We start from the raw sequence: 27,365 nt of genomic DNA, 5'->3' as shown, positions 1-27,365 counted from the left end.
CTATGTGCCCTCTCTATTTCCATTTCTTCCTGTAATTCTGGTCTTCCTAGGACCCTGGGGATCCAGTCTTTTATAAATTCTCTCATATTCTTGCCTTCTTCATCTTCCTTAAGGCCCACTATCTTTATATTATTTCTTGTATTATAATTTTCCATTATATCTATCTTCTGAGCTAACAGCTCATGTGCCTCTTTAACTTTTTTATTAGATTCTTCTAATTTCTCTTTTAAGTCCTCTACTTCCATTTCTACAATTATTTCTCGTTCTTCCACATTATCCCCTCTTTTTCCTATCTCTGATATGACCATTTCTATTTTATTCATTTTTTCTTCTGCACTCTTAATTCTTCTTTTTATCTCATTAAATTCTTGTAATTGCCATTCTTTCACTGATTCCATATATTCTTTAAAAAATATATATTCATTGTTTTGCCTTTCTCCTCTTCTTCCATTTCTTTCTGTTCTTCTTCCTCTGGGTTGACCATCTGTTGTTTCCTTGTTTTCTTTTTACCCTCTTCTTTCTTGTTGTCGTTATTTTCTCTGTTCTGCACCTGTTGCTGTGTTGCAGGTGTCTCTCTCAGCTGTGGAGATCGACTCTGCAGCTGTTCCCCTTCCCGTCAGTGTGTTTTTTTTCATGCGCATCGCGCATGCGCGAGGAGTTGAGCACTTTTACTCGGCTCCTCCAGCCATTTTTGTAGTCCCGAGCTCGGGACATCCACTGACCTGAGGGAGCGGGCTTCTCTCTCAGCGGTGGGCCTACTTGGACAGGTAAGGCCTTCAACTTCTTCCGACGTTCTTTCTTCTTCTCTTCTTCCCGTTGTTTTCGACTTTTCTCTCTTTGTTGCCATTTTCTTCTCACCTTTATTTTTACTTTGTTTTAATTTTAACTCTTGTTCCTTTGTGTTTTGTGCGTTTTTTTAACTTTTCCGGAGAGGGCTGGAATTCCCTGACCGCCCACTATTCCATCACGTGACTCCTCCCATTCCATCATAGTTGATGTACTAATGTTTTCAATCCCGTAGGTCTTGATTCCCTTCCAGATCAAGAACATATCTAAATATCTCCAATGACCTTCTTCACTTGCAGACAATAATGCTTTCTGGTTTGCAGAGCATTTCTCTGTACAAATGATTTCTCAAAAACAAGTCATACCTGCAGAATGCTTGTAATGTGACTTTGGGCTAGACAATGGCTTGGTCTGTACTTGTTGGCAACTTTTCTAAAAGTCTGTAATTTTTTTTAGCTATTAGTTCTCTCCTGTTGAGATTCTACAGGGCACTTGGGCCCATTTGGTCACTATGTTGCATTTTGTGAGACTATTATTTTTGAAATGGCAGCCTCTTGTGTTCAAGAATGACTTGCTTCTTTCTCCAGATTAGTGATTTAAAAAAAAATTAAACTAAGAGACCAATGGCCATCCATACCTCCTCCATCCATGTATCTGTCCAAATTCCTCTTAAATGTTAATATTGAGGTCCCATTCACCACCTCATCTGGCAGCTCATTCCACGCTCCCACCACTCTGTGAAGAAGTTTCCCCCTAAACTTTTCCCCTTTCACTCTTAACCCATGTCCTCTGGTTTGTATCTCACCTACCCTCCTTGGAAAAAGCCTACCTACATTTACTCTGTCTATCCCCATATAATTTTAAATACCTTTATCAAATCTCCCTTCATTCTCCTATGTTCCAGGGAATAAAGTCCTAACCTGTTTCACCCTTTCATGAAGTTCAGACAATATCCTCGTTAAATCTTCTCTGCACTCTTTCTATTTTTTAAAATATCTTTCCTGTAGTTAGGTGACCAAAACTGCACACTATACTCCAAATTTGGCCTCACCAATGTCTGATAACATCCCAACCCCTCAACCCAGTATTTTGATTTATGAAGGCCAAAAGCTCTCTTTACAATCCTACCCACCTGTGATGCCACTTTCAGGGAATTCTGTATCTGTATTCCCAGATCCCTTTGTTCTACCATATTCCTCAGTGCCCTACCATTTATCGTGTATGTCCTTTCTTAGTTTGTCCTTCCAAATTGCAACACTTCACATGTGTCTGCATTAAATTCCAGCTGCCATTTTTCCCAGCTGGTCCATTCCCTCTGCAAGCTTTGAAAGCAGCCTTCACTGTCCATAAAACCTCCAATCTTAGTGTCATCTACAAACCTGCTGATCCAATTTACCACCCTATCATCCAGATCATTGATGTCAATGACAAACAACAATGGTCCCAGCAGTGATCCCTGAGGCACACCACTTGTCAAAGGCCTCCAGTCTGAGAAGCTGTCATCCATCACTACTCTCTGGTTTCTTTCGTCCAGCCATTGTCGAATTTAGTTCACGACTTCACCATGAATACTTAGCGTCTGAAACTTGTCAAAGGTCTCAAAGTATGTAGACAACATCCACAGCCTTTCTGGTTGATTGGCTGAACATGACCTACCACGCACAAAGCCATGTTGACTATCCCTAATCATTTTCTGGCTATCCAAATAATTATATATCCGATCTCTTAGAACACCATACAATAATTTACCTACTACTGACGTCAGGCTTGCCTATAATTTTCAGGTTACTTTTGGAGGCTTTTTACAAACAATGTGAGCTCCCCTCGAATCCTCCGGCACCACACCCATGGCTAAGGACATTTTAAATATTTCTGCCAGAGCCCCAGCAATTTCTACACTAGTCTCCCTCAAGAATATCTTGTTAGGTCCTGTTGGTTTATCCACTCTTAATTGCTTTAAGACAGCATGGACTTTCTCTTTAATCTGTATTGGTTCCATGATCTCACTGCTCATTTTCCTTATTTTCCACAACTCTGTGCCTGTTTCCTGAATGAATACTGATGTTTTTGAAAAAAAAACATTTAAGATTTTTTGGCTCCATACAAAGCTGACTAATCTGATCTTCAAGAGGACCAATTTTGTCTCTTAACATCCTTTTGCTCTTAATAAACCTGTAGAAACCCTTAAGATTTTCCTTCACATTGTCTGCCAAAGCAACTTCATGTCTTCTTTTGGCTTTCTGATTTATTTTTTGAGGTTTTTCTTGCATTTTTATACTCCTCAAGTACCTCATTTGCTTCATGTTGCCTATTCCTGTTTTACATCTCTTCTTCTGAACCAGATTCTCAATATCCCTAGAAAACCAAAGTTCCCTGAAGACAACTTATCCCAATCCATGCTTTCTAGTCCTTTCTCATTTCCTCAAAAGTAGCCTTTCTCCAATTTACAATCTCAACCTGAGGCCCAGACCTATCCTTCTCCATAATTAACTTGAAACTAATGGCATTATTATCACTGGACTCAAAATGTTCCCCAACACATACCTTTCTCATCTGTCCTGTTTTGTTCCCTAATGTGAGATCCAATATTGCATTCTCTCTGGTTGGTACCTCTATATATTGACTTAGAAAACTTTCCTGAACACATTTAACAAACTCAAAGCCATCAGCCATTTTATAAAATGGGAGTCCCAGTCAATATGTGAAAAATTAAAATCACCTACTATCACAACCTTGTGTTTCCTTCTGCTGTCCGCTATCTCTCTACAGATTTGCTCCTCGAATTCTAGCTGACTTTTGGTCGGTCCCTAGAGTGTGGTCATACCTTTCTCATTCATCACTCCACCCATATAGCCTCAGTAGATGAGTCCTCTGGTCTGTCCTGATATTTTCCCTGATGAGCAATGCCACTCCTCCCCCTTTCATTCACCACCACCCCCCCTCCATTTTATCACGTCTGAAACAATGGAAGCCCAGAACATCGAGCTGCCAGTCCTGCCATGTGCCAATCCATGCTCTAAGCTTGTCTAAATTTCCTACAATACTCCTTGCATTGAAATAGATGCAATTTATAAAATTTCCACCTCATACTTCTAATGGTGCCTGCAATTTTCATCATCTTTTTCCCTCCTCTATCTGCTCTGGCATTCTGGTTCCCATCCCCGGAACAGTACTAGCAAACCTTCCCATGAGGATATTAGTCCCCCTCCAGGTCAGATGTAAACCGTCCCATCGGAACCAGTCCAACCTTCCCTGGAACAGAGCCTAATGATCCAGAAACCTGAAGCCCTTCCTCTTGCACCATGTCTTTAACCACATTTTAAGCTGCATTATCCTCCTATTTTTAACCTCATGTGGTATGGGTAGCAATCCTGAGAAAACAACCCTAAAGGTCTTGTCCTTCAACCTTGTGCCTAACTCCCTGAACTCTCGTAGGACCACCTCACCTTTCCTATGCTCTGATGGCCTGATTTGTTGTGGGCAGCTGGGAATAGAGCGAAAATCTATGTATTAGAAGCACTTAGGAAAGCAAGGATCAATGCTGACTTGAGCTGTGCTGGTTTTGATGTTCTGATTTCAAATATTCTAATCCTCAAATGACAAAATGTCATCCTGATAGTCCTCATCTGCCTAAGTCACTGGTGAATTTCATTGTGCGTTTGCTGGCCAGTGGCTCGAGGCTTGTGGCAATAGTTTATGACTCTGCGGTTTAGTACAACAACATCTACAAATTCGCTGATGGTATCATGTTTGTGGGTTGCATAAAAAGGGGCAATATGAGCAAACAGGAGGGAGATTGAAAAGTTAGCTGAATGTTGCACCAACAACAACAACCTTGTCTTCAAAAGTGTCACCAAAACTAAGGCGCTTTTTATAGACTTCAGGAAGAAAAATCAGTGGGGGAAGCAGAGGTGGAGAGGGTGAGCAAATTGGGAATCACTATCTTGGAGGATCTTTCCTGGACCCAACACACCAATGGCATCATGAAGGAAAGCACATAATGGGTTTGGAGGGGGGTGGGAGGGAGGGAGAGAAGGGAGGGGAGTAAAAAAGGGGAGAAAATGACACGGTGTATATTCAAGAGGGAAATGTTTGTGTGTATTTTGATTAATATGGTTCAAAGTGTGAAAAATAATTAAAAAAAATGAAGGAAAGCACATCAGTGTCTCTCCTTCCTTAGGACTTAGTGGAGGTTTGGTATGAAACCCTGGCAAATTTCTACAGATGTGTGGTGGAAAGTGTGCTGACCAGCTGCATCATGGTCTGGTATGGGAACACCAATAACCTTGAACAGAAATTCCTGTAAAAGGTAGTGGACACAGCCCAGGACATTACAGACAAACATCCTCCCCATCACCAAGAACATCTACAGGGAACGCTGCCAGCAGAGAGCAGCAACAATCCTCAAGGATTCACACCACCCAGCACATGCTGTGTTCTCACTTCTACCATCAGGAAAGAGATACAGGTACCACAAGATTCGCACCACCAGGTTCAGGAACACCTCCATCATCAGACACTTGGACATCAAACTCCGTCAGGAACTCTTTCAAGGACTCTTATTTTTGCACTTTTTTCTCTCTGTATTGCAAAGTTTAAGTATGTACATTGTTTTACAATACCAATAAGTGATAACTTTGCCTTACCTGCTGCACTTGATCTTAGCCAAAAGGCCGAGAAGCGATGTTCTGCCTCACCTGCTGGTGAAAGAATTTCAGGGATGTATGTGAGGTTCATGTATGTACTCTGACAATAAATAAATCTGAAATAGTCCATTTTTTAAGGTTCTTATTATCAACCTTTATTTTCTGACGGTGGTGTCGTTCAGCAGGAGCAGATTGCTTGAGGGCTGCTTTTTCTCTTTTGATGTATGGCAAATTCTTTTGTACGCTTTGTTGAATGAGTTGGTGTTGACGTGGGGTCTGAACACATCCAAAATCTGGCTAGGTAATTGAGGTTGGGGTGGCCTGACTTCCCTAGTGGAGGAGGTGTAGGTTGAACAGTTTCCCATTAGGCTGGTTTCACTCCAGGAGGAATCCTATTGTTAATGAGGTGCAGCATTGTGTTGTGAAATTCTGAAGAAGGTGTGATGATGCAACCTTGCTTTATAACAATCTATCTCTAGCATCAAGATCGTTGGGCCTACTGGTTAGGATTGTGACTTGCATGGAATAATGAGGCAAACTGTAAGATGGAGGCAATTATCTATGGATGATCATGAGGAATGCTTCGCCATCCCTTTTGATTGGTGGATTTCAACCTTTTAGCAAGGGTGAGAAAGGTAATGTTTAGTGACTGGGTGCTTCCTGGAAATGTTTACTGGTGAAGATCATGTCCATTGTTCCTTTAGATGGACAAGTTCCACATGGTACTGTGGGGAGCCACTCTGCAGCCATCGTGGAGGACTCTGGGAATGATTTCTCCTGCAGAGGCCACTCTGTTGTTATCAAAATGGGATCAGTCTTTTTTCCCCCCCCAAATTGTTTGTGATTATTAGTATTTCTGAGGACCTCCAGATTGTGTTCTCAGGCAAGGAGAGTCACAAGTTTAACTTCAGGTCAGCTGGTCTCAACTGGTGCACATCTGACCTACAGTTGGTTTAAGGGGCCCCAGTGCCTGAGGGGAAAATCATACTGTGAATATGAAGAAAGCGTAGCATGAGGCTTGGTGCACAGTGAAACAGCCTGTCACTTAATGCATTTATACAGTTGTACTCTCAGATGAGGAAGAATGGAAACAAATGCAATATTAATAAATGATGTCTTTGGCCTTGATGCATTTCATGGCATCACTTCCTAACTCGGGCACTGTGGCACATTGTAGTTTCCCCTGCTACTCCAGCTGAGGACAGAAACTTGGCTCTGATATGCAATCTTGCAATCAGATGCTGAAGACGACAACTTGTCCTTCCAGTCTTTAATGAATAAAATCTATGGTTTTTCCCGTGCACTCTCCTTTCCTGGTCCTCCATCAGAAGTTACGATTTTATTAATATAATGAATTGCTTTACTGTTCCCTATCAGGTTCTGAATGGCTCAGTAGACTATTTTAATATTATTTTGAAGCTGTCTTAATGTTCCAAAATATGATGGAACCCTAATCATGGAGCACTGGTAGACATGAAATACTGATGAACTGTGTTTATATAAAAAGATTTGAAAATGAACTAATTAGTTAATTTATTTTTATCTTTGCTGTAGCCCGAATTTGAGACTGGTGTGGTGATGAATGACTTGATTCCTTTCGTATTGATTCTAATACGGGCAACTCTCATGCTATAGCTGTTCGGGTAATGGAAGTGTCGCCTTACAGAATTTGCAAATCATTACTTAAAATCTCGAGATGTGGGATAAATTTTGCTCTTGCTGAATTTAAATGAGGTGGAGAAGGGGGAGAAAATATATTTTTTTCCAACTGAAGTTTCTTTTTATTTATTAATTTTTTTTAAAAATTTTTTATTTTTCACACCATAAATCACATTAGCCATGATATACACTATTTCTTTTTCACACATATACAGTGACTTTTTCTCCCCCCCCCCACCTCCCAAGCCACCCCCCCACCCCCCCCTCTCATCCATTTTAGGTATACAATCTAGGTTGCATTAAGCCAGTCAGACAATGTTGTCATTCAACAAAAATACACCAGAAATTCTACTGAGTCCATTCTTTTCTTTCCTTCTCCTTCCATCAACTTAGGTAATGTTTGTCCCCGGTAGGTTTTCGCTATTGTATTTAATGTAAGGCTCCCATACTTGTTCGAATATTTCAATATTATTTCTTAACCTATATGTTATTTTTTCTAATGGAATCCATTTATTCATTTAAATTTAGTAGTTTCTTCCTTTTAATTTGGTTATGTATTCCATTAATATTTAAAGTCATATAGTTCAGCGTAGCCCTTTTATATTTTGTTTATCTTCTCTTTTTCCATCATTACCTTTCCTCCTTTTCCATTTCTGTTTTCTTATTTTCAACTCTTTATAAGACAACATTCCTACAACATCCAACATTTTCCTTATTCTCCTATTTCTATCTTATTTATCCCCAATCTCCCCTTCCCCTCCTGAGTTGTCCTTTATCCCTTGTCGGACAACCACATCTCCCCTCTCCATTTGGATTTGCGAATCCACTCGCAAGCATCAACTGATTTTGCAGTGACCGCTATTTCCCCCCACCCCGCCCCCCCCAGAAAAGATTTCACTTTTCATATGTCACAAAGGTCACTCTTTTAATTCCCTCCTTATTCTCTCTATTCCATTACCTTCCCTTATTAATTCTTGTCTATACTATCTATATTTTCCTCTAAGTACAGATACATTCACGTATGCACATTGTCTCTATTCACTCTTATACCTCTTTACCCGCATACATATCAATCGTGATCATTTTTACTCTCATTACCCGTCTTCATCCCTCAGTCTATTTTTGTCTTTACCCACATACATATTAATCGTGATCATTTTTACTCTCATTACCCGTCTTCCTCCCTCAGTCTATTTTTGTAATTGTTCTGCAAATTTTCGTGCTTCTTCTGGATCCGAGAATAGTCTGTTTTGTTGTCCTGGAATAAATATTTTCAATACCGCTGGATGCTTTAGTATAAATTTATACCCTTTCTTCCATAAAATCGCCTTTGCTGTATTGAACTCTTTTCTCTTCTTTAGGAGTTCAAAACTTATATCTGGATAAATGAAGATTTTTTGCCCTTTATACTCCAGTGGTTTGTTGCCCTCTCTTACTTTTTCCATTGTCTTCTCCAGTACCTTTTCTCTTGTAGTATATCTTAGGAATTTTACTACAATAGATCTTGGTTTTTGTTGTGGTTGTGGTTTAGAGGCCAATACTCTATGTGCCCTTTCTATTTCCATTTCTTGCTGTAGTTCTGGACATCCTAGGGTCTTAGGGATCCAATCTTTTATAAACTCCCTCATATTCTTGCCTTCTTCATCTTCCTTAAGGCCCACTATCTTTATGTTATTTCTTCTGTTATAATTTTCCATTGTATCTATTTTTTGAGCTAGTAGTTCTTGTGTCTCTTTAGTTTTTTTATTAGATTCCTCCAATTTCTTTTTTAAGTCTTCTACCTCCATTTCTGCGGCTACTGCCCGCTCTTCCATCTTGTCCATTTTCTTTCCCATTTCTGTTAAGGTCATCTCTATTTTATTCATTTTCTCTTCTGTGTTGTTTATTCTTTTTCTTAAATCATTAAATTCCTGTGTTTGCCATTCTTTAAATGACTCCATGTATCCTTTAATAAGAGAAAGTACCTTCTTTATCTTGCCTTTCTTTTCTTCTTCTATTTCACTGTACTCTTCCTCTTCCTCTTCTTCTTCCTCTGGGTTGGCCATCTGTTGTTTCTTTGTTGCCCTTTCCTCCTCTTCTTTCTTGTTTCTATTGTCTTCTGTGGTCTCTTCTTGCTGCAGGTGTTCTGCAGCTGTCGTTGCCGGCTGTGGAGATCGACTCCCCAGCTGGTCCCCCCTCCCGTCGGTGTGTTTTTTTTCTTGCGCATCCTCGCGCATGCGCGGTTGCGCACTTTTACTCGGCTCAGCGAGCCATTTTTGTAGTCCATTATTTACCGACCTGAGGGAGCGGGTTTCTCTCTCCGCAGCGGGCCTCTTCGGACAGGTAAGGCCTTCACCTTTTTCCTCCTTTGTCTTCTCTTCCTCTCTTCTTACCGTTGCTTTCGATTTTTCTTTTTTTGTCGCCATCTTCTTTCCACCTTTATACTCACTTTTCTGTAACTTTTATTTCTGTGCCTTTGTGTTTTCCTTTGTTTTTCCCGACTTTTCTGGAGAGGGCTGGAGTTCACCGTCCGGCCACTACTCCATCACGTGACTCCCTCCTCAACTGAAGTTTCTTGATGAAAATGATGCAACTTCATGTTACAGAAAATTCTGTAACATGGGATTGCCTGTAGAAGCTTTCCAGTAGGAAAGTGGACCATCAAGGAAGTGCACGTCCTACATTATGACGATCCATGTTCTGTTTAGCAAACTTTTTTTGTTAAGCAATGAGAAATGTATTTGTACAGGGAAATTTGCGCCCTGGCTGATTAATGGATGAAAATTAAAGAACTCACCACGATTCGATTATGTGGCAGATGTGGGTTTTCAGAAGGTATCTGATGAGGCGGCATGTAATGGTTTTTTTTAGAAAATTGAAAGTGATGTAATCCAGAAGCTGATGGTCATGTGGTTCAACATGGAGTAAGGGATAGGCAGCAATGAGTAAGGATGGATGGATACTTCTCTGATGCAAATAAATGTAGTTTTCGATCATGACTTGTTATGCATTAATGGCTTCGTTTCAGAAGTGGGGAGCACCATTTTGATGCTGATGGGTGAAATAAAGCTTGGCTAAATAGTAAATAGAGAGGATGGTAATAATGGACTGTGGAGAGCATATTGATGTAATGGGCAGATGCATGGGAGGTACGTTTGAAGGAGGTTCGTGTGAGAAATGAAGTTTTATGGTGTAATGTGCTGGGGTTGTTATAATTATTACTGTTTCTCCTAGTTCATTTCCATCAGGAAGTAAAAGATCACTATTATTGATATTCCTTTAGTCCCCTGAAGATCTGAACCCTTCTGCTTTCCTTGGTTAGTCTGGACGGATCAACAATGAGACTTGAGAAAGTGTTTCTATTTTGAGTATAATGGTACTATAGATAGTGGGCCTGCTGTGTTCTTCAGCATTTATGTGTTTTCACTGGCTAAATTATACCTAGGGTTTTCATTTAAAACAAAATATGGACCAAACTAAATGTTAGAAAGTCTTGATGTAAAATTTTGAGTCTGGCACTGGCATGATGCAGGATTTTCTCGGAAGGGTGTTGGGCATGTTATAGAATTGTGTGGCATGGAAACAGGGCCTTTGGCCAAACTTGTCCATGCAGGTCAAGTTGACTTTCCAAGCTCCTCACTTTTGTTGTTTGGCCCCTATGTACTTATCTAAATGTCTTTTGTACTTCTCTAAATATATTTTAAACATTACAATTGTGTCTCTCTCTGCTGATTCCTCTAGTAGCTCGTTTCATACGTCCGCCAACCTTTATGTGGGGTGGCGGGAAGGGGGGGGTGTCTTATGGGTCCCTTCTAAATCATCTTTCCTCTCTCACCTTAAATCTGTGCCCTCTAGTTTTACATTCCCCTACCCTGGGAAAAGACTGATTATTTATGTTATCTATGCCCCTCATGATTTTATAACCTTCTAAAAGATCTGCCTTCAGACTCCTGTGCTCCATGGAGGAGTGTTCAAGGCTATCTTGCCTCCCCTTATAATTCAAGTCTGCCTGTCCTTGTCCCATTTTTAATTTGTATTTTTTAGACATCCAGCCTGGTAACAGGTCCTTCTGGCTCATGAGCCTGTGCTACCTGATAACACCCAATTGCCCTACAACCCCTATACATTTTGAAGGATAGGAAACCCACACAGATATGGGGAGAATGTACATACTCTTTACAGATAGCACAGATTTGAACTTGGGTCACTGGTGCTGAGTTAACTGCTACGCTAACTGTACTACCCCATTCTTAATTTAAGGAGGCTCAAATCAAAAGGTTATTTCAGACTTGGTTTTATGTTTAAGAGAAACAAGAAAATTGCAGATGGTGGAATCTTGAGCAAAGCGAAGTTGAAAGAACTCAACAGGTCGGGCAGCATCCATGGGTAGAAATAGTGAGTCACTGTTTTGGGTCAGGGAAAAGGAACTGGTTTGAGTGAAAAGAGAGAACTGAAGTAGCAGTTGCCTGGTGCCAATATTTTGACACATCTTTTATAAAACTTAATTTTCAATCAACATGCAGTCAAAACAAAGAATAATCAAAATCAATAATATGAGCAAAATTATGCAAATGTCGATCCGCATGTTGATATTAAAAAAAGTCAACGTGCCCCTTAAATAGAATCTTAACTGAAGATAGCATAAAAAAAAAGATGTATTTAAAACTCACTGTTTATTCCTAATGTGCTCAAATGTCATAAATTGTCCCTGCTCCTAACAATCCTCAATACATTGACCCCTCTCTGGGACCAAGTGTGCAGGATTTTATTATCAATTTTTAATGGAATTAACCTATTTTGAGCCACCCCCCCCCCCCCCACCCTTGTTCCCAATTTGACCATTACACATCTTTTATAGCATTTGAGGGGGTTGGTGCTGAAGGGGGGGGGGGAGGGGGAGGGGAGGGGGTTATGTGTTAGGTATTCAGCACTTAAGCACATCATATTATGCTTGTTTTGAACGTTCGTCCAAAACCAGTCAGATTTAAATTCCTGGGCTCTCCCCTGTCGCCATCTGCTACAGTTGCATTTTTTGTTCATGGGTAGGCTCTCACTGATTTATGCTCCATTCTCCAAACGGTCTTGTTGGCCACGTTCGCTCACAGGCATAATATTACTAGAGTTAGTTCAGATTGCAAATGCCGTTAAAGTTGAAGCAAAGGGATGATTTCAAGCACTGACATTTGCTAATCAATTTGCGTACATTTTCATTAACCAAATCATAGATGTAACTTTTAAGTACATTCACATTTATTCCATGCACAGTTGGCAGAGACTTCAAAGGGTAGTGAGTCATAATTTGCACCCACATTCCCCTGCATGCTGTCCTGCTCAAAGGTCTGCCTCCCCCATTGTTCATATGGTCTGTTCAATGAACACTGCTTGATCATTCTTTGGGGACTGCTACAAGGGTCTCAGTTTAAGTCATTCCATCTACCTCTGCATGGAGCAAGTCATCAGGCTCTCATTAATGTGTTTCACAGCAGCTAATTCCAACCCATGCAAATATAGGGCTGGTTTTAACGGCCGGAGGCAATGAATCAGAATTTCGTGAAATTCCGTATTTTGTGGCAGCATCATCGTGCAAAAGTTATGAACCATCTTACAACAATAATATTAAAAATAAGACTAGTAGTACCTGAAAAGTAAGGCAGTGTCATTTGTTCATTGATTATTCAGGAATCTGATGGTAGCAGGGACGAAGCTGTCCTTGTGCCATTGAGTGCTCATATTTAGGCTCCTGTACCTTTTCCCCGATGGTAGCAGAGTGAAGAGGGCAAGGCCTGCCTGGATGGTGGGGGTCTTTGAGGATAGAGGCTGCTTTTTTTTTAAAAACACTGGCTCATTTAGATGTCCTCGATGGAGTGAAGTCTGGTGCCTGTGATGTCGCAGTCCAAGTTAACAACCCTCCGGAGATTTTCATTGTCCTGAGATCTGGTGCTTCCATACCAGACAGCAATGAAACCAGCCAGAATGCTCTCCACAGTACACCTGTAGAAGTTTACGAGAGTCATGGGTGACCTACTGAATCTCCTCAAACACCTCATAAACTATAGCCGCTGGTGAGCCTTCTTCATGATTACATCAACATGGAGGCTCCAGGACAGATCCTTGGAAATATTCACACCCAGGAATTTGATGTTCTTGATCCTCTCCACTACTGAGCCCTTGATGCGGATTAGTTCATGTTCCCCTGACGCCCTCCTGAAGTCCATCATCATATCCTTAGTTTTGCTCATATTGAGCGCAAGGTTGTTGTTGTGACACCACTCAGAGCTGATCAAGGTCCCTCCTGCACGCTTCCTCAATGCCATTTGTGATCCTGCCGATGACTGCGGTGTCATCAGCAAATTTGTAGATCGTATTGGAATTGTGCCCGGCCACACACTGACCTCTTGAGAAGCCAAGACAAATGGAATAAGCAGGCTCTATGATGTTGATTTCAGATTCTTTTTCTGATTTGATTTGTAATTAGCTCCAGGTTGGAAAGGAGTGGGAAATTCGTTGTCCAGCAATGAATAGAGCAGAAGGAAAAAAATGTACTTCAAGAGCTGAAATAGAACATGAGAGCACAGTACATTGGCCCACAATGTTGTGCTGACCTATGTAAACCTACTTCATAACCATCTAATCTTTCCCTACCTCCCATCCATGGTCCTCTCTTTTTCTGACATCCATGTGGCTTTTGAAGAAGCTTCTGAATGTTGCTATTGTACTAGCCTCCACCACCACCCCTGGCAATGTATTTCAGGTACCCACTATATTGAGTTTGGAAAGAAAGATCTTATCTCTGACTTTCCTCTGTTCACCTTAAACCAATGTCCTCTGGTATTTCCTTTTGTCACCCTGGAACATCTGAAAGAAAAGCAGAAATGATAGAAGTATTTAACAGGCCAGATTGCATATTTTGGAAGAGAAAGAAAGTTGACTTTTTTTGATCACGGTTTAGTCTTATTGTCACATGCTTTGCGGTACAGGGAAAATCTTATTTTTGTGTGCTTTCCCAGCGTCACAAAATTACTCTCACTATTTTGAATTTGAATGTTCATTAATGTTAAAAGCAAAGTAACAAGATTGAACTTGACAATGGTCAAAGTGGTTTTCTTGCATTTTAAAATAACATGCATATCTGATTCATTCACGGTGGCTTGCTGCCACGTCAGGGTCTGGCACTAGCAGTTGCTCAATGATCCTTTGTCACAACTGACCTTCCGTCCTGATCTCTTCCCACGGATGCTGCCAGACCTTCAGAGTATTTCCAATGTGGTTTTGTTTGAGATGAGCAGACCATCATTTTAGAATCCCCCGGAGAATCAGGAAGCCAGGATTTATAATTAAAGTTAATCTGATTTTCAGAGAGCAATATGTTGAAAAAAATAGAAGTGAAAGAGTAATAACAATGGAATAAAGCAAGATATAGAGTCAGTGACATTTCACAGAAATCTAAATACTTTTTTTGGATCAAAGAGAAATTTGGCTTGGTTGAATATTTTCATTGAGTTTAATGGAGAAGAGAGCATACAAGATACTGATTCTGTTGAATGGCGAACATTTCCAACAGAGCCTCATTTTGAGGTATCAGATCATTACTGCTAACATCTGGATTTCTACGCTATATGTGCAGATTCTGAAAGTTCTTATTGGTTTTACAATGAATGGACTGGCAATACAGGGACAGATTCTGTCCCATAATGTTAGCATGTTCAATGATTTTAATCAAATTTAAATTATTTCAGTGAAAACTTGTATTTTGTGTGTTCTTACCAAACATAAAAATGTGCTTCTCTTGACTTATCGTTTGAAGAATGGGTTAGTGGAGTCCTGCTCCCTCCCACCCAAACAACAATAGCTCAACCTGTACGTATCCTGTAAACAAATGCAGGCGAGAAGTCACACTCCGTTTCATTCTGGGGCAAGGAGAGGAAGTTTCCTGATGTGGGTTGTGTGCGCCCAGGGAAAGGCAGAGTCTCAGAGGGAGGTGTCACAGCACTTCTGTTCTGTGTTACGTTCAGGGCATTACACATGTGAACAGTGCTTAATACTTTGCAGAGATTGGTGATGGGTTCCTAGTTTAGAGGCTCAGGTAAATTCATTAAATTACCTCCAGCAGTAATCGTTTGGATTGGGGTAAAGGAAGCTGTCAAGCAGTGTCTTGTCTATCTCCTGACAAGCTAGGCTTGCCATGCTGGACTTAAGAGGAACTCCTTTCTGTTTCTATGTTGATGCCTCCATGATCTTTGGAACTTCAATGACAAGAAGTTTTAATCAGTATAATGTTCTTAACTTAGAACGACACAGGAGCTTTATCGAACAAGAACTTTCCCATTACAACTACCGGTAACCTTCATTTTCAGGAGTTTTGTAAAGGAGAAAAGAGAAATGAAGAGATTTTAGAGGTAATCCAGAGTTTAGAGCCTTAGCACAAGTGTTATTGATGGTGATTACATGATTGATGCAATTGAAATTATTGTTGAAGCAAGAGACTGATGAGATGAGAGTCGATTGGGACTTGCGAGTTCAGAAAGTGAGCCAGTTTATTGGAGAATGGAAAATGGGAACCGAAAAGAATCTTGGAACAGTAAAATTGAGAAATACCAATGCACAAATGAGGGCTTCAATAGTAGGTGAGTTGAAGTGAGATTGGAGTGGGAGATGCGAGTAGATGGCCTTAATAAGAGTTTAGATGTGTGAGTCAAGTGTGAATCCAACGTTGTGAAGATTTTGGTTCAGCCTTGTTCAACGCACAGGTGGAGAGAAGATCAAGGAAGAGACTTTATGATGAAGCTCAACACCAGATTTCATCTTCCAGATTTTAGTTTGAAGCCCTTCTGCTCATTTGAACAGTAAATCTCAGTTTAGATGAGCTAATACTGAGCTTCTGGAGAAAGTCTAGGACAGGTTTTTTTCAAAATGCCTGACCCAGTGAGTTCCTCTGGTATGTTTGCTTTAGGCCCTCAAATGTATTCTCTATGCCCTGTATGTTTTGCAGACTGCTGTGCTCTGTAATCATTTCCACTTAGTGACTATTGTGCTGTTGGGGTTTTGAGAGAGTTTCTTGCTTAACATCCATCTGGGGAATAATGCAATGTGTTTGGTATGAAACCCTGGCAAATTTCTTTGGAGGTGAGGTGGAAAGTGTGCTGATTGGCTGCATCACGATCTGGTATGGGGACACCAATTCCACAGAGAGTAAATCTCTGCAAATGTAGTGAACCAAGCCTAGGACATGATGGGTAAAAACCCTTGGCAACATTGAGAACATCTATAGGGAACGCTCCCATTGGGGAGCAGAATCAGAATTTATTGTCGTGAACAAGTCACAAGATTTGTTGTTTTGTGGCAGCGTCTCAGTGCAAACCTTCATATTATAAGCCCTCTTACAACAATAAAAACAAAAGTGCACTAAAAGTCAATGTAAGGGAGTGTCTGGTTCATTGATCATTCAGGAATCTGATAGCAGAGGGGAAGAAACTGATCTAGTGCCGCTGAGTGCTTGTCTTCAGGCTCCTGTACCTTTTTCCTGATGGTAGCAGAGTGAAGAGGGTGCACCCTGGGGGATGGGAGTTCTTGAGGATGGAGGGTACTTTCTTAAGACACTGCCTCTTGTAGGAGCTCGATGGAGTGATGTCTGGTGCCTGTGATGTCGCTGGCTAAGTTAACAACCCTTTGGAGTTTTTTCTTGTCCTGAGCATTGACACCTGTACCAGACAGTGATGCAACTAACCAGGATGCTCTCCAAGGTACACCTGTAGAGAATTTTGAGAGTCTTCTGCAACAAATTGGATCTTCTCCAACACCTTACAAAGTTTAGCCATTGGTGAGCCGCCTTCATGATTGTATCGACTTGGAGGCTCCAGGACAGATCTCTGGAGATGTTGGCAACCAGGAATTTGAAGTTCTTCACCCTCTCCTCTACTGAGCTTTCGATGAGGACTGGACCGTGTTCTCTTGACTTCCTCCTGAAGTCCACAATCATCTCCTTGGTTTTGCTAACGTTGAGTGAAAGGTTGTTGGCTCTCAACGAGCTGATTTAGATGCCTCCTGTACATTTCCTCATTGCCATTTGTGATTCTGTCGATAACTGTGGTGTCATCAGCAAACTTGTAGATAGGATTGGAATTGTGCCTGGCCACACAGTCACGGGTGTACAGTGAGTAGAGCAGTGGGCTAAGCACATAACCTTGATAGTACGTTTCAGCAGGTTGCCTTCCTAAGACCTTTTCCAAACCTCTCTAAAAGTTGAGGATTTTGACCTCATTTCAAAAGAACAATTAATACAGATAGACTTTGCAAAGACACAACAAAGGAGAAAATAAAGTCACTGGATTCATGACTGCTGGCTGATGAGAAAGGGACAAACTTTCTGTTCAGATTTCATATTGTTATCAGAGTACATACATGACATCACATACAACCCTGACATTCTTTTTCCTGCGGGTAGTGCAAAAAAAACTGTACACAGTGTATACATGTTAGCAGGTAACGAATATAAGCAAACTTTGCAATACAGAGAATTAAAGAAATCAATGAAGTGGACAATTAAGAGTCCTTAAATGAGTCCCTGTTTGAGTTTGATGTTGGAGCGGTAGCAGCTGTTCCTGAACCTGGTGGTGCGAATCTTGTGGCATTTTTACCTCTTTCCTGATGGTAGCAGTGAGAACAGAGAATGTGCTGGGTGGTGTGGACCCTTGAAGATTGCTGCTCCTCTCTGACTGCAGAGTTCCCTATAGATGTTCTCTATAGTGGGGAGGATCTCCATTTCCTTTTGCAGGGCTTTCTGCGCAGGGGTATTGATGTCCTAATACCAGACTGAGATGAAGCTGCACCACACTTTCCCCCGCACATCTGCAGAAATTTGTCAGGGTTTCTGGTGTCATGGTAAACTCCTGACGAAGTAGGGGTGACGTGCTTTCTTCTTGATTCCATCAGTGTGTCGGATTCAGGAAAGATCCTCTGAAATCTGTTGACTTATCCATTATTGCCCAAGGCAAGCCTGATTCAGTTTTCAGGAATTACTGAATGTAAACTGCACAGTACGTCTTTTGATAAGCATTGGCTCCAAATATTTGGGTAGAAGTGCAAAGGAGAACGATGTTGGTTCTGCTTATTTGTACCAAGTAGCCTAACCAGCAAATTTTGCATTTCCTGGTATGAAAGGGCTTGTATTTATTTGAGACCTCAAAAATGTCTCAGTGCTCCAGCAGGTGAAACCTTCACAGTGTGATTTTATTTGAGAATACATTTGCGAACGGAGTCCAGTATATTTGGTTTTGTTCCCTTTTGGCCTGAATGAACAGCTAGTGCCAGATTATGATTGGCATTTCACAGCTTCCTCATAACTGGTGAGCAAAAGCGTGGAACCAGTTTAAATCTGTTCTTTACTCTGTGGAATGTGTTTCAGATATCTCAAAGCCAGACTTAGGAAGCTGCTGCAGAGGTAAGTTTATTGGTATCCATTTGGGAACAAAATTGAAAATAGCTCAATAAATTGAATTTAAAGTCTCAATCTCAGTCTGCAAGATAAATTTTCGGATCAATGTATCTGGTCATGTTGTGGGTCGAGATCTGCCATTGTCAACCTTTATTTTTGTACCCTTAGGAATATGCTCAATGTTTATTGGCTCCTTGTGAATCAGTTAAGTTTGGTTGGTTTCTTCCATACTTCTCTCCTATCAACTGCATTTAAATTAAAATAAAATTATTTCAGTCTGTGCCCTCTCTTAAATGCGCTATAATCTCTTTTGAGACTATCTAGTCAAGATAACCAACCCTTCAGACTGATTTATCATTTAGAGTATTTTATTAAGTTCATTTTTGGGATCGGGGTGATGCTGACAGGACACCATTTATTTGCCAATCCCCAATTGCCCTTGACAGTGTGGTGGAGGTGCATTGCCTTCAACTATGATGGTCCTTCTGTTCAGGATTTAGACCCAGCAATGATGCTGGAAAGGCAGTGTATTTCCATGTCAGATTCCTGTGTGATTTGGAAGGGAGCCTGTAGGTGATGGACCTGTGGTCCTTGTTCTCCTTCATAGTACAGTTGTGGTTTTGGGAAGTTCCTCTGGAAGTAGCCATGTGCATTGGTGATGGAGGGAATTAATATTTGGGTGGTTGATTAGATGCCAATCAAACAAAGTGCTCTTCTCTGAATGGTGTTGGGCTTCTCAAGAGATGTTGGAGCTACAAGTGGAGAGCACTGCACCATGTTCCTGCCTGTACCTTGTAGGCTTTGGGGCATCTTGAGATAAGTTGCTTGCTTCAGGGTACCAGCCTCTAACTTCTAGCTATGGCGTTCATGTAGATTAGTGGCTTTCAAGCTGCCCACCTGAACTCACATTTCACCTTAAGTAATCCCTACGTCATAGGTGTTCTGTGTTTAGGAAGGGATTGCTTAAGGTGGTATGTGAGTGGGAAAAAAAAATTGAAAACCACTGTTTTAATTGTACCTCATTGACTCGTTATGTGCACGGTTTCATACCTCCAAAGGAAATGGGCCAATGACTTATTCTCAAGCAAAATATTTCAGTAACAATTAGATCGAGAGCAGTGGGTTCTCATCTTGTCCTTCCCACTCAAATGCCACCTTAAGCAGTCCCTTACTAATCACAGAACACCAATGACATAGTGATTGCTTAAGGTGGAATGTGAGTTTAGTGGGCAATTTGAAAACCACTGAATTGTAGATGATCCAGTTAATAGCTCACTTTTTAAAAAAGACTGGGTTCTTTTGAGCCTCTCCACTGGAATATTGAATAATTGTATTACATTGAATGGGGTTGGCTGGGTTGGGTGTGGTGTTTAAGGTTAAATTTGTTCTGCCAACCTTGTTTGAATTGCAAATGAGCAGTAACAGCTCAGCTGATTTTTAGCCAATAATTGGTCAATTAAAATGCATTCTTAGTGGAATTGACAAACACTGGAAAAACGCCTTGAAATAATGTTGAGAGAAGTGAATCATATGTCAATGAACCTTCTGCAATAGAGAGGAAAACTGGGAGAAATATGTACCCTGAGTAAATTCAGTTGAATATGAAGCAAGAAAGATGAATTGTTGAATTAATTGAGAATACACATGGTGCCAGGAACCTCCTTTGAAGAAGACGGCAGAGCCCACCTCACTGACAAAAGACAGGAGGAAAAACCAAACATCCAACCCCAACCAACAAATTTTCCCCTGCAACCACTGCAACCGTGTCTGCCTGTCCCGCATCGGACTTGTCAGCCACAAACGAGCCTGCAGCTGACGTGGACATTTACCCCCTCCATAAATCTTCGTCCGCGAAGCCAAGCCAAAGAAGAAAAATTGGCAGTAACAGCCCCATCCTTGCTTTGATAATAAGTTGAATGTAATACTGTGCCCTGGATTCATCATTTTGGCATTGGGAGTGGTGGAGGCACCACACTTGCTCAATGACTTGGAGCTGAGAAACAGAAAGAAAATAAGCTACCTCGGTGGCTTGGCTTCCAATGGTTTAATGGAAGGTACTGATTGCAAACTTGCAGTATATATTTCTTCAATGGGAAGCAATGCTTTAATATTTAAACTCTCTGGTCTTGATTGTGAACCTGTGGAACCATATTCTAACCTCAGCAAGCACCTTCCAGTGGAAAAAGGAGAACTATCTCATTGTGAGCCTTCATTATCATTGAGTATGGCAGATGTAATTGTGTTGCTATAACATGACTGGTCTGTACCTTTGGCTGAATCTTTCATGTGCTTTTACATGCCTCTGCTCAAGCTAAGTGTTATACTTGAGTATTATTATCAAATTATAATTCCAAGGGTTTTTATTAAAACAATTGTTTCCTGATACAGGAAGGACCACAAATCTTGCTGATGTGACAGAAGGTGGTGCTGTGTGGAATGGCATCCTCTGGTTCCTCTCCTTTCCAACTGCAAGGTAGGTCATTGAGATTACTGAGCTGCGCTCCCACCACCTGTGAATATTGATTGAAGGTTTCTGTTATAACGTGGTATGGGTAAAACCTCATAGGCCTCTGAAGTTCATGCTGAAACTACCGTTGACTATTATGGAACAGTATTTTAATGTCTCCTGTTCTGCATGAAAAGGCTGTGTCCACTCTCTCCCTGTGGAAGTCTTCCTGGACCAGTGGGCACCCTGGAAAAGGATGATTGTGTTATAATATGAAAATCATCTAAATCATGTAATGAAAGTTATATAAAGAGACACTTTTTTAATGTAAAAAAAAAAGCACAACCAAAGTTTTCATTATGTTATTAGAAATAAAATGAGTCTGTGCGCTTTGGAGTGTAGAAGAATGAGGGGTGATCTTTCTGAGCATAAGGCCACATGACATTGTAGACTGAGTTTCCACTAGTGCTGGAGCCTTGAATGAAAAGACCTAGTTATGCGGAAAAGGGCACCGTCATTTAAAGCTTGTTTCTTCTGACAAAGTGTGGTGAATTGCTGGAATTCTCTACTCATGGTGTAATGGAGGCTAGATTACTGGAGAATCTGGGGATTAATTGAAAGGTCGGGGAAGTGAGGACTTTGGGGAAGTGGCACAGGGGTTTAACTCTTGGGGAAAGCATGTGGAATGGTGTAAGATATTGGGGGGGGGGGGGGATTCAGCAGGTCATCATCATGTGTGGTGAGATGATGAGCTTTGATATTTTTATGACATTTCATCCAAGCTGGAAATCAGCGAAAGCAAACGTTTTCTCCTGCTTAGAGGAGGAGGGCTGGAGAGAATTGAAGGACGTGTTGGAAAAGGCCAACTATATGGACCTGGACACAAATGACCATTTGTGTGCAAATGACTTTGTCTCTGATTGGCCCAAAAACATTATTCAATGTGTGAGTAATTGGAAGGATGCAAGGGTTGCTTTTAGATTGTAATCACACCAGCTGTTTTCTTTTATGCAGCTGATGTTTTGCAATCGATAGACTCAAATTCTGTCTCCAAACTGGCAGTGGTTCTCTTGTCTAAACTATGGAGGCAGAATTCCAACCATTGGTCCTCTTAGAAATGAGGGGTTTTTAAGCCTACAGACCCTTTTATAGAGGAAAAAGGCGAATGTAAAGACAGAGATTTTCCGTCTTTACATCGCTGCACTTGCTTCCATAAAAGGTCCGAAGCCCGATGGAATGCTGGAATATGGTCCAGCTTCCATCTGCCTGGGGGTAGGGGGGGTGGGGGGGGGTTGGTTTACACTGATGACGTCACAATGGCGCTGTCAGCTCATGACCCAGGAACTCATTTTAAAAAAAACCCATATGGTTAATAGAGGCAATTATGTTGGGCAGGAGATCTGCCCGAGCCCTAAGACTGCTTGCACAGATCTACACCAGTGCTCTTACCTGCTCTCCAGTTGCCATTTTTGAGTATAGGCCGCTCTCCCCTCTCAGTGTGTATATTTAACATCACGGTGGCGGGCATCACTACTGCACCACGTGTTCCCCCCCCCACCCCTCAACTCTGGAATCCGGCTGTACATAAAGGGACTGTAGGATCCACATTATAGTTCCTCACCATAAAAAGTAAATTTGCCTTGGTGTAAACAGATATATCCATTTAGCACATTAAGATGCAAGGTCCTTGTAAACATTTAGTGTAAAATGGATTTAACCGGGCAATTTGCCTGGTTGGTGCCCCAGTTATATGGCAATTTGAAAGGGTCCAACCGGGTCATCCTGTTAGAACCCAGCTGGGTCCCTGACCTACCTCAGAGGTGGGGTAAACTTGCATCTGTCTCACCCACGGCTGATTTGAAAGGAAAATGACCGACCTGCTTATTCTGGTGATGTCAGTGCTTGTGTGCGTGTGTCACCAGGCAGCCAGCATCTGAACACCTGGCAGTACTTCCAGTGAGTGTGTGACGCGTCATTGTGGGGGCGGGATTCCCCCTTAAATCGCCAGGTTGGCTATTTTAATGGGTAGATTCCCCCAGTAATTGCACTCGGGTCCCAGGAGGGCAACCCAGGTGCTGCCATTTGAAAAGGGCTAATGGTGGTAATGGTAGGAAGTGATCTGAGCCATGCATAATAAGTATTGCACATTTTTGTCCAAATGCTCGATTCTCTTGAATGCAACATCTTTTGTTTATCTCATTAATGGACCTGCAGTGTTTATGGCTTAGATATCTGCATGCACAAGGCCTCTGCTGAGCTCTGGCAATGAAGAGTTCTTTTTCACTGAGCTAAATTCTGTTGTCTTGCATGCTTCTCTGATCTCCTGCTGATCTGAAATGCAGATGAGCTAATAAAAGTAGTTTAAACATAAAACGACAAGCTTAATGTTCATGTTGCAAGGTCATCATGAATCTGGAGAAAAACAAAGAAGCATCAAATAGGATTGGGACAGCACCAAGGGGGAGCATTTGCTGGCATTGAAACCCCTTCCCCCAGATGAGGTATTGTGAAAACCCTCCCCACCCCATCACTAATCTCCATGGAATATAAGCAGCGCGTTTGTCTGTTACATCAGGGGAAGGAGGACTGCAGCGCGTGGAGGAGGTTCATGGTAGGCTGCACCACCACCCCCCTCACCAGTGAGCAAGTTTTTTGAACGGCAGATTGTGCCTCCCATGGTTACCCTAATGGCCCCGCTAAGACTTGATCTGACGCCGGCCCTGAAACAGGACCACGTTTCCTCCACTAACTCTGTCCAGCATTGGCAAATCTTGTTCTGCGCATGTGGACCTCGACTCAAGTTGTCTTTGTGAAAAGTTTGGAAGGTGTCTGTGAATAAAAGACACTTTTCTCACTCCACAGCTGCTTCAGACCTTTTATGAACTTTCAACAAATTTTCTCCATGAGTGGAAACCCATGCAGGGCCCAGAACACTGAGAAAGAAGTTTTGGATACCCTACCCAAGATCACAGGAGTCACCTTCCCAGAGATTTGTTTTTGCCTAGTGTTGGCTCTCCATGGAATTTTGCCCAACTGTATCATATTTGTAAAGCAAAGTATGTAACTTTCCCATGTTGGAAGAACTTGCACCTTTTGAGGACTTTGGAACACCCAAATCAATATTGCATTCATCCCTTAATACTACAATAAAGAATTTAGCTCGATTATGTGCTGAAGTCTCTGCAGTAGTGTCTAATTTGAGGGGGGGGGGGTGGCAAGAAGGAGGAGAGGACAGACGTGCGATCCCACTCTTCCTCAGCTAATTTTTTAAGTACCTGTTTTTAAAGTTTATAAAAGTGATTAAAAATTGTATTTATTTTTTGGAACATTAGTGGATTACAATGGCTACTAATGTAAAAAAAAACGAAAACTCAATTGCAGAAGAAACTACTACCTTTTTAAAGAGTGCTGAAGAATTGAGGCGTACCTACTTACTTGAAGCCATGGAGTCGATTTCGGGAGTTCCTAAGGCACAGAGGACCCCTGGCCGGCTGAGTATGACACCGGCCCCAATCCTGCCTTTGCAAGATGGTACCAGCTCGACGACGAGCTTGGTTGGTGCCGAACCGCGTGCCCGTGATGTCAGGCGCATGGGCGACTCGGCCGAGAGAAGAGCCAGTGAGCCCGTGCTGCTGTCGGGTGGGCCGGGGATGTGCAGAATGGCGTTGGAAGCCGCACCTGCGCAGTCCCTGGCCTTACTGGGCATGCGTGGTGCCTCCAGGGTTTGGGAGTTGCTGGATTGGGTGTGGGCTGTGGAGGGGCCCGAGCGGCGGCATCCCGATGTGGTCGGGGTGCCGTCGTCGGGTGTTCAGACCCGCAGCCGCACCGGAAAGGGACCAACGACATCTGAAGAGGAAGAAGACTTACCTTTACTGGGCAACACGCAGGAGGAACTGGAAGTGGAAACTAGAGAAGGTAGGCCTCAAAAAGAGGCAGTGGAATCTGGAATGGAGTCTATGTGGAGTCTACAAGGAATTGCTTATCAAATGGATAATATGTTTAAACAAGGATTTTTGGAAGTGACAACTAAAATGAATACTATGTCTGAAAATATGACTGCAGTTAAGAGTGATGTTAATAAATGTATCAAATCAGTGGATACAGTGCAAGAACATTTTTAAAAAATTGAAACCACTTTTTTTGAATGTAAACATCAGTTTGAATGTAATAAGGAAAAAATGGAGAAAGTGGAAGATTCTTTTGTGGATTGGGGAATTCAGAAGAAGGAATTATTTAAAAAAAAATTGATTCATTGGAAAATCAAAGTCGAAGAAATAATGTGGAGGTTGTGGGTCTTCCAGAAGATATTGAAGGTTCCGATCCAATAAAATTTTTAAAGAAATGGATTTCCAAGATGTTGGGCAAGGAGTTTTTTTCGGAAGGCCTAGAGTTGGACCGGGCACATAGAGCGTTGCGGAAGAAACGGCTTCTGGGACCACTGCCAAGGGCGGTTTTAATCCATTGCCTGAAATATCAGGATAGAGAAATAATACTGCGGTTGGCGGCGCAGAAGGCACGACAAAGTCAAACTTCAATGATGATTCAAAATAACAGTTTTTAACGCAGATCTGAGTCAGGAGATTATTGGGTGACGTCGGGAATTCAGTTCGGCTAAAGAAGTGTTGTGGCGGAAGGGTTACAAATTTGCTTTTTGTTACCCTGCAGTATTAAAAGTCTTTTATAGTAATTTTCAATCTCAATTTAAAAAAAATGACCATGATGCATTAATCTTTGCTAGTTCACTATCAGAGTTGAATTTCAGAAAGATGTGACAAGATAAAAAAGTAGTTTTGGCTAATTTAAAACTACATTATAACACATTGCAAACTTATCAATTTGAGTGTTTAATTAATCGATCTAAGCAGCATTATTATGAGTTGGGTGAGAGAGCACATAAAGTACTTGCATGGCAGTTAAAGACTGAACAGGTTTCACGGATTATTAATGCTGTTAAAAAGAATTCAATAGTTACCTATAAACCTCAGGAAATTAATGACCAGTTTTATTCATTTATCAAAAATTATATACTTCTGAAGGGAAACAAGATAGTGGTGTTATTGAATCTTATTTATCTAAATTAACATTTCCAGCATTAAAGGAAGAAGATGTTGTGGATTTGGAAGCTCCGTTTACAGAATTTGAGATTAAGGAAGCTATACAGGAGATGCCAAATGGAAAGTCATTGGGGGATGATGGATTTTCTGTGGAATTTTACAAAATTTTTAATGAAGATTTATCCTTTGTGTTTGAGGATGCATTACAACAAGTAACTGAAGAACATGAGTTGCCGGAATCTTGCTCCAGTGCTTTAATTACTGTAGTTCCGATAAAAGATCGAGATCTGTTGCAAGTGTCTTCATATAGGCCTATTTCTCTACTGAATGTAGACAATAAAATTAGAGCAAAAGTGTTAGCAAATCGATTTGCTAAGTATTTATCTAAATTGATAGATATTGACGAAACAGGTTTTATTAAGAATAGAAACGCATCAGATAATATTCTTCGATTGATTACTTTGGTCAATGCATTACGACAACAGCCCAACCATCCAATGGTGGTTGCGCTTGATGTGGAAAAAGCCTTTTATAGGGTTGAATGGGAATTTTTATTTAAGGTTTTGGAGAAGTTTAAATTTGGCCCTTTTTTTATTGGTTGGGTTAAAGCTTTATATACAAACCTGATTGCCAGGGTGGTAACAAATGGTCAAGTTTCATTACTGTTCAAATTGACGCGTTCGACTCGACAAGGGTGTCCATTGTCACCAGCCTTGTTTGCATTGGCTATTGAACAGTTAGCTCAAACAATAAGACAGAATGAACAGATAAGAGGGATGAGAGTTATGGATGAAGAATATAAGATTAACTTGTTTGCAGATGATGTTTTGATATATTTGACAGACCCAGAACGATCATTGCCACATCTGCAGGAATGTTTATTGCAATATGGAACATTATCTGGATAAAAGGTTAATTGGGATAAGAGTGAAATTTTGCCAGTTAGAGAAGGAGATTGTTCAGAATATAAAGATATTATAAAATTGAAATGGTCTAATAAAATTAAATATTTAGGAATAATTGTAAATGCTTATCATCAATCTTTATACAAGTGAAATTATGTTCCTTTACTAAAAAAGATTAAAGCAGATTTAATTAAATGGAAAGATATCCCGTTAACTTTAATCGGTCGAGTTAATTGTATTAAGATGAATATTTTTCCTCGAATTCAATATTTATTTCAATCAATACCATGTCCTCTTTTAAAGGGATTTTTTCAGGATTTAAATAAAGCCGTGAGAGAATTTTTAAGGAAAGGTAAATTATTGTGGGTAGCATTATATAAACTTACTTGGAAGTATGCATTAGGTGGGCTTCAATTACCTCATTTTCAAAATTATTATGAAGCAGCCCAGTTGAAATTT

General features: G+C 41.0%; 1 protein-coding gene across 3 annotated transcripts in view; it reads left to right on the top strand.

The window, feature by feature from the left end:
* LOC138754560 (rho guanine nucleotide exchange factor 10-like protein) overlaps nucleotides 1–27,365 on the top strand; it is a 215,546-nt gene that overhangs the window by 6,117 nt on the left and 182,064 nt on the right. For all 3 annotated transcript variants that reach the window (XM_069918990.1, XM_069918991.1, XM_069918994.1), the window contains exon 2: nucleotides 20,890–20,974. In XM_069918990.1, the coding sequence (XP_069775091.1) occupies nucleotides 20,938–20,974 (37 nt within the window). In that variant the 5' untranslated portion in view covers nucleotides 20,890–20,937. The remainder of the gene's footprint in view (nucleotides 1–20,889; nucleotides 20,975–27,365) is intronic.

Source organism: Narcine bancroftii, chromosome 2 (assembly GCF_036971445.1).
Source record: "Narcine bancroftii isolate sNarBan1 chromosome 2, sNarBan1.hap1, whole genome shotgun sequence".
NCBI classification, from domain to species: domain Eukaryota; kingdom Metazoa; phylum Chordata; class Chondrichthyes; order Torpediniformes; family Narcinidae; genus Narcine; species Narcine bancroftii.
This window is presented reverse-complemented; position numbering and strand designations above follow the sequence as displayed.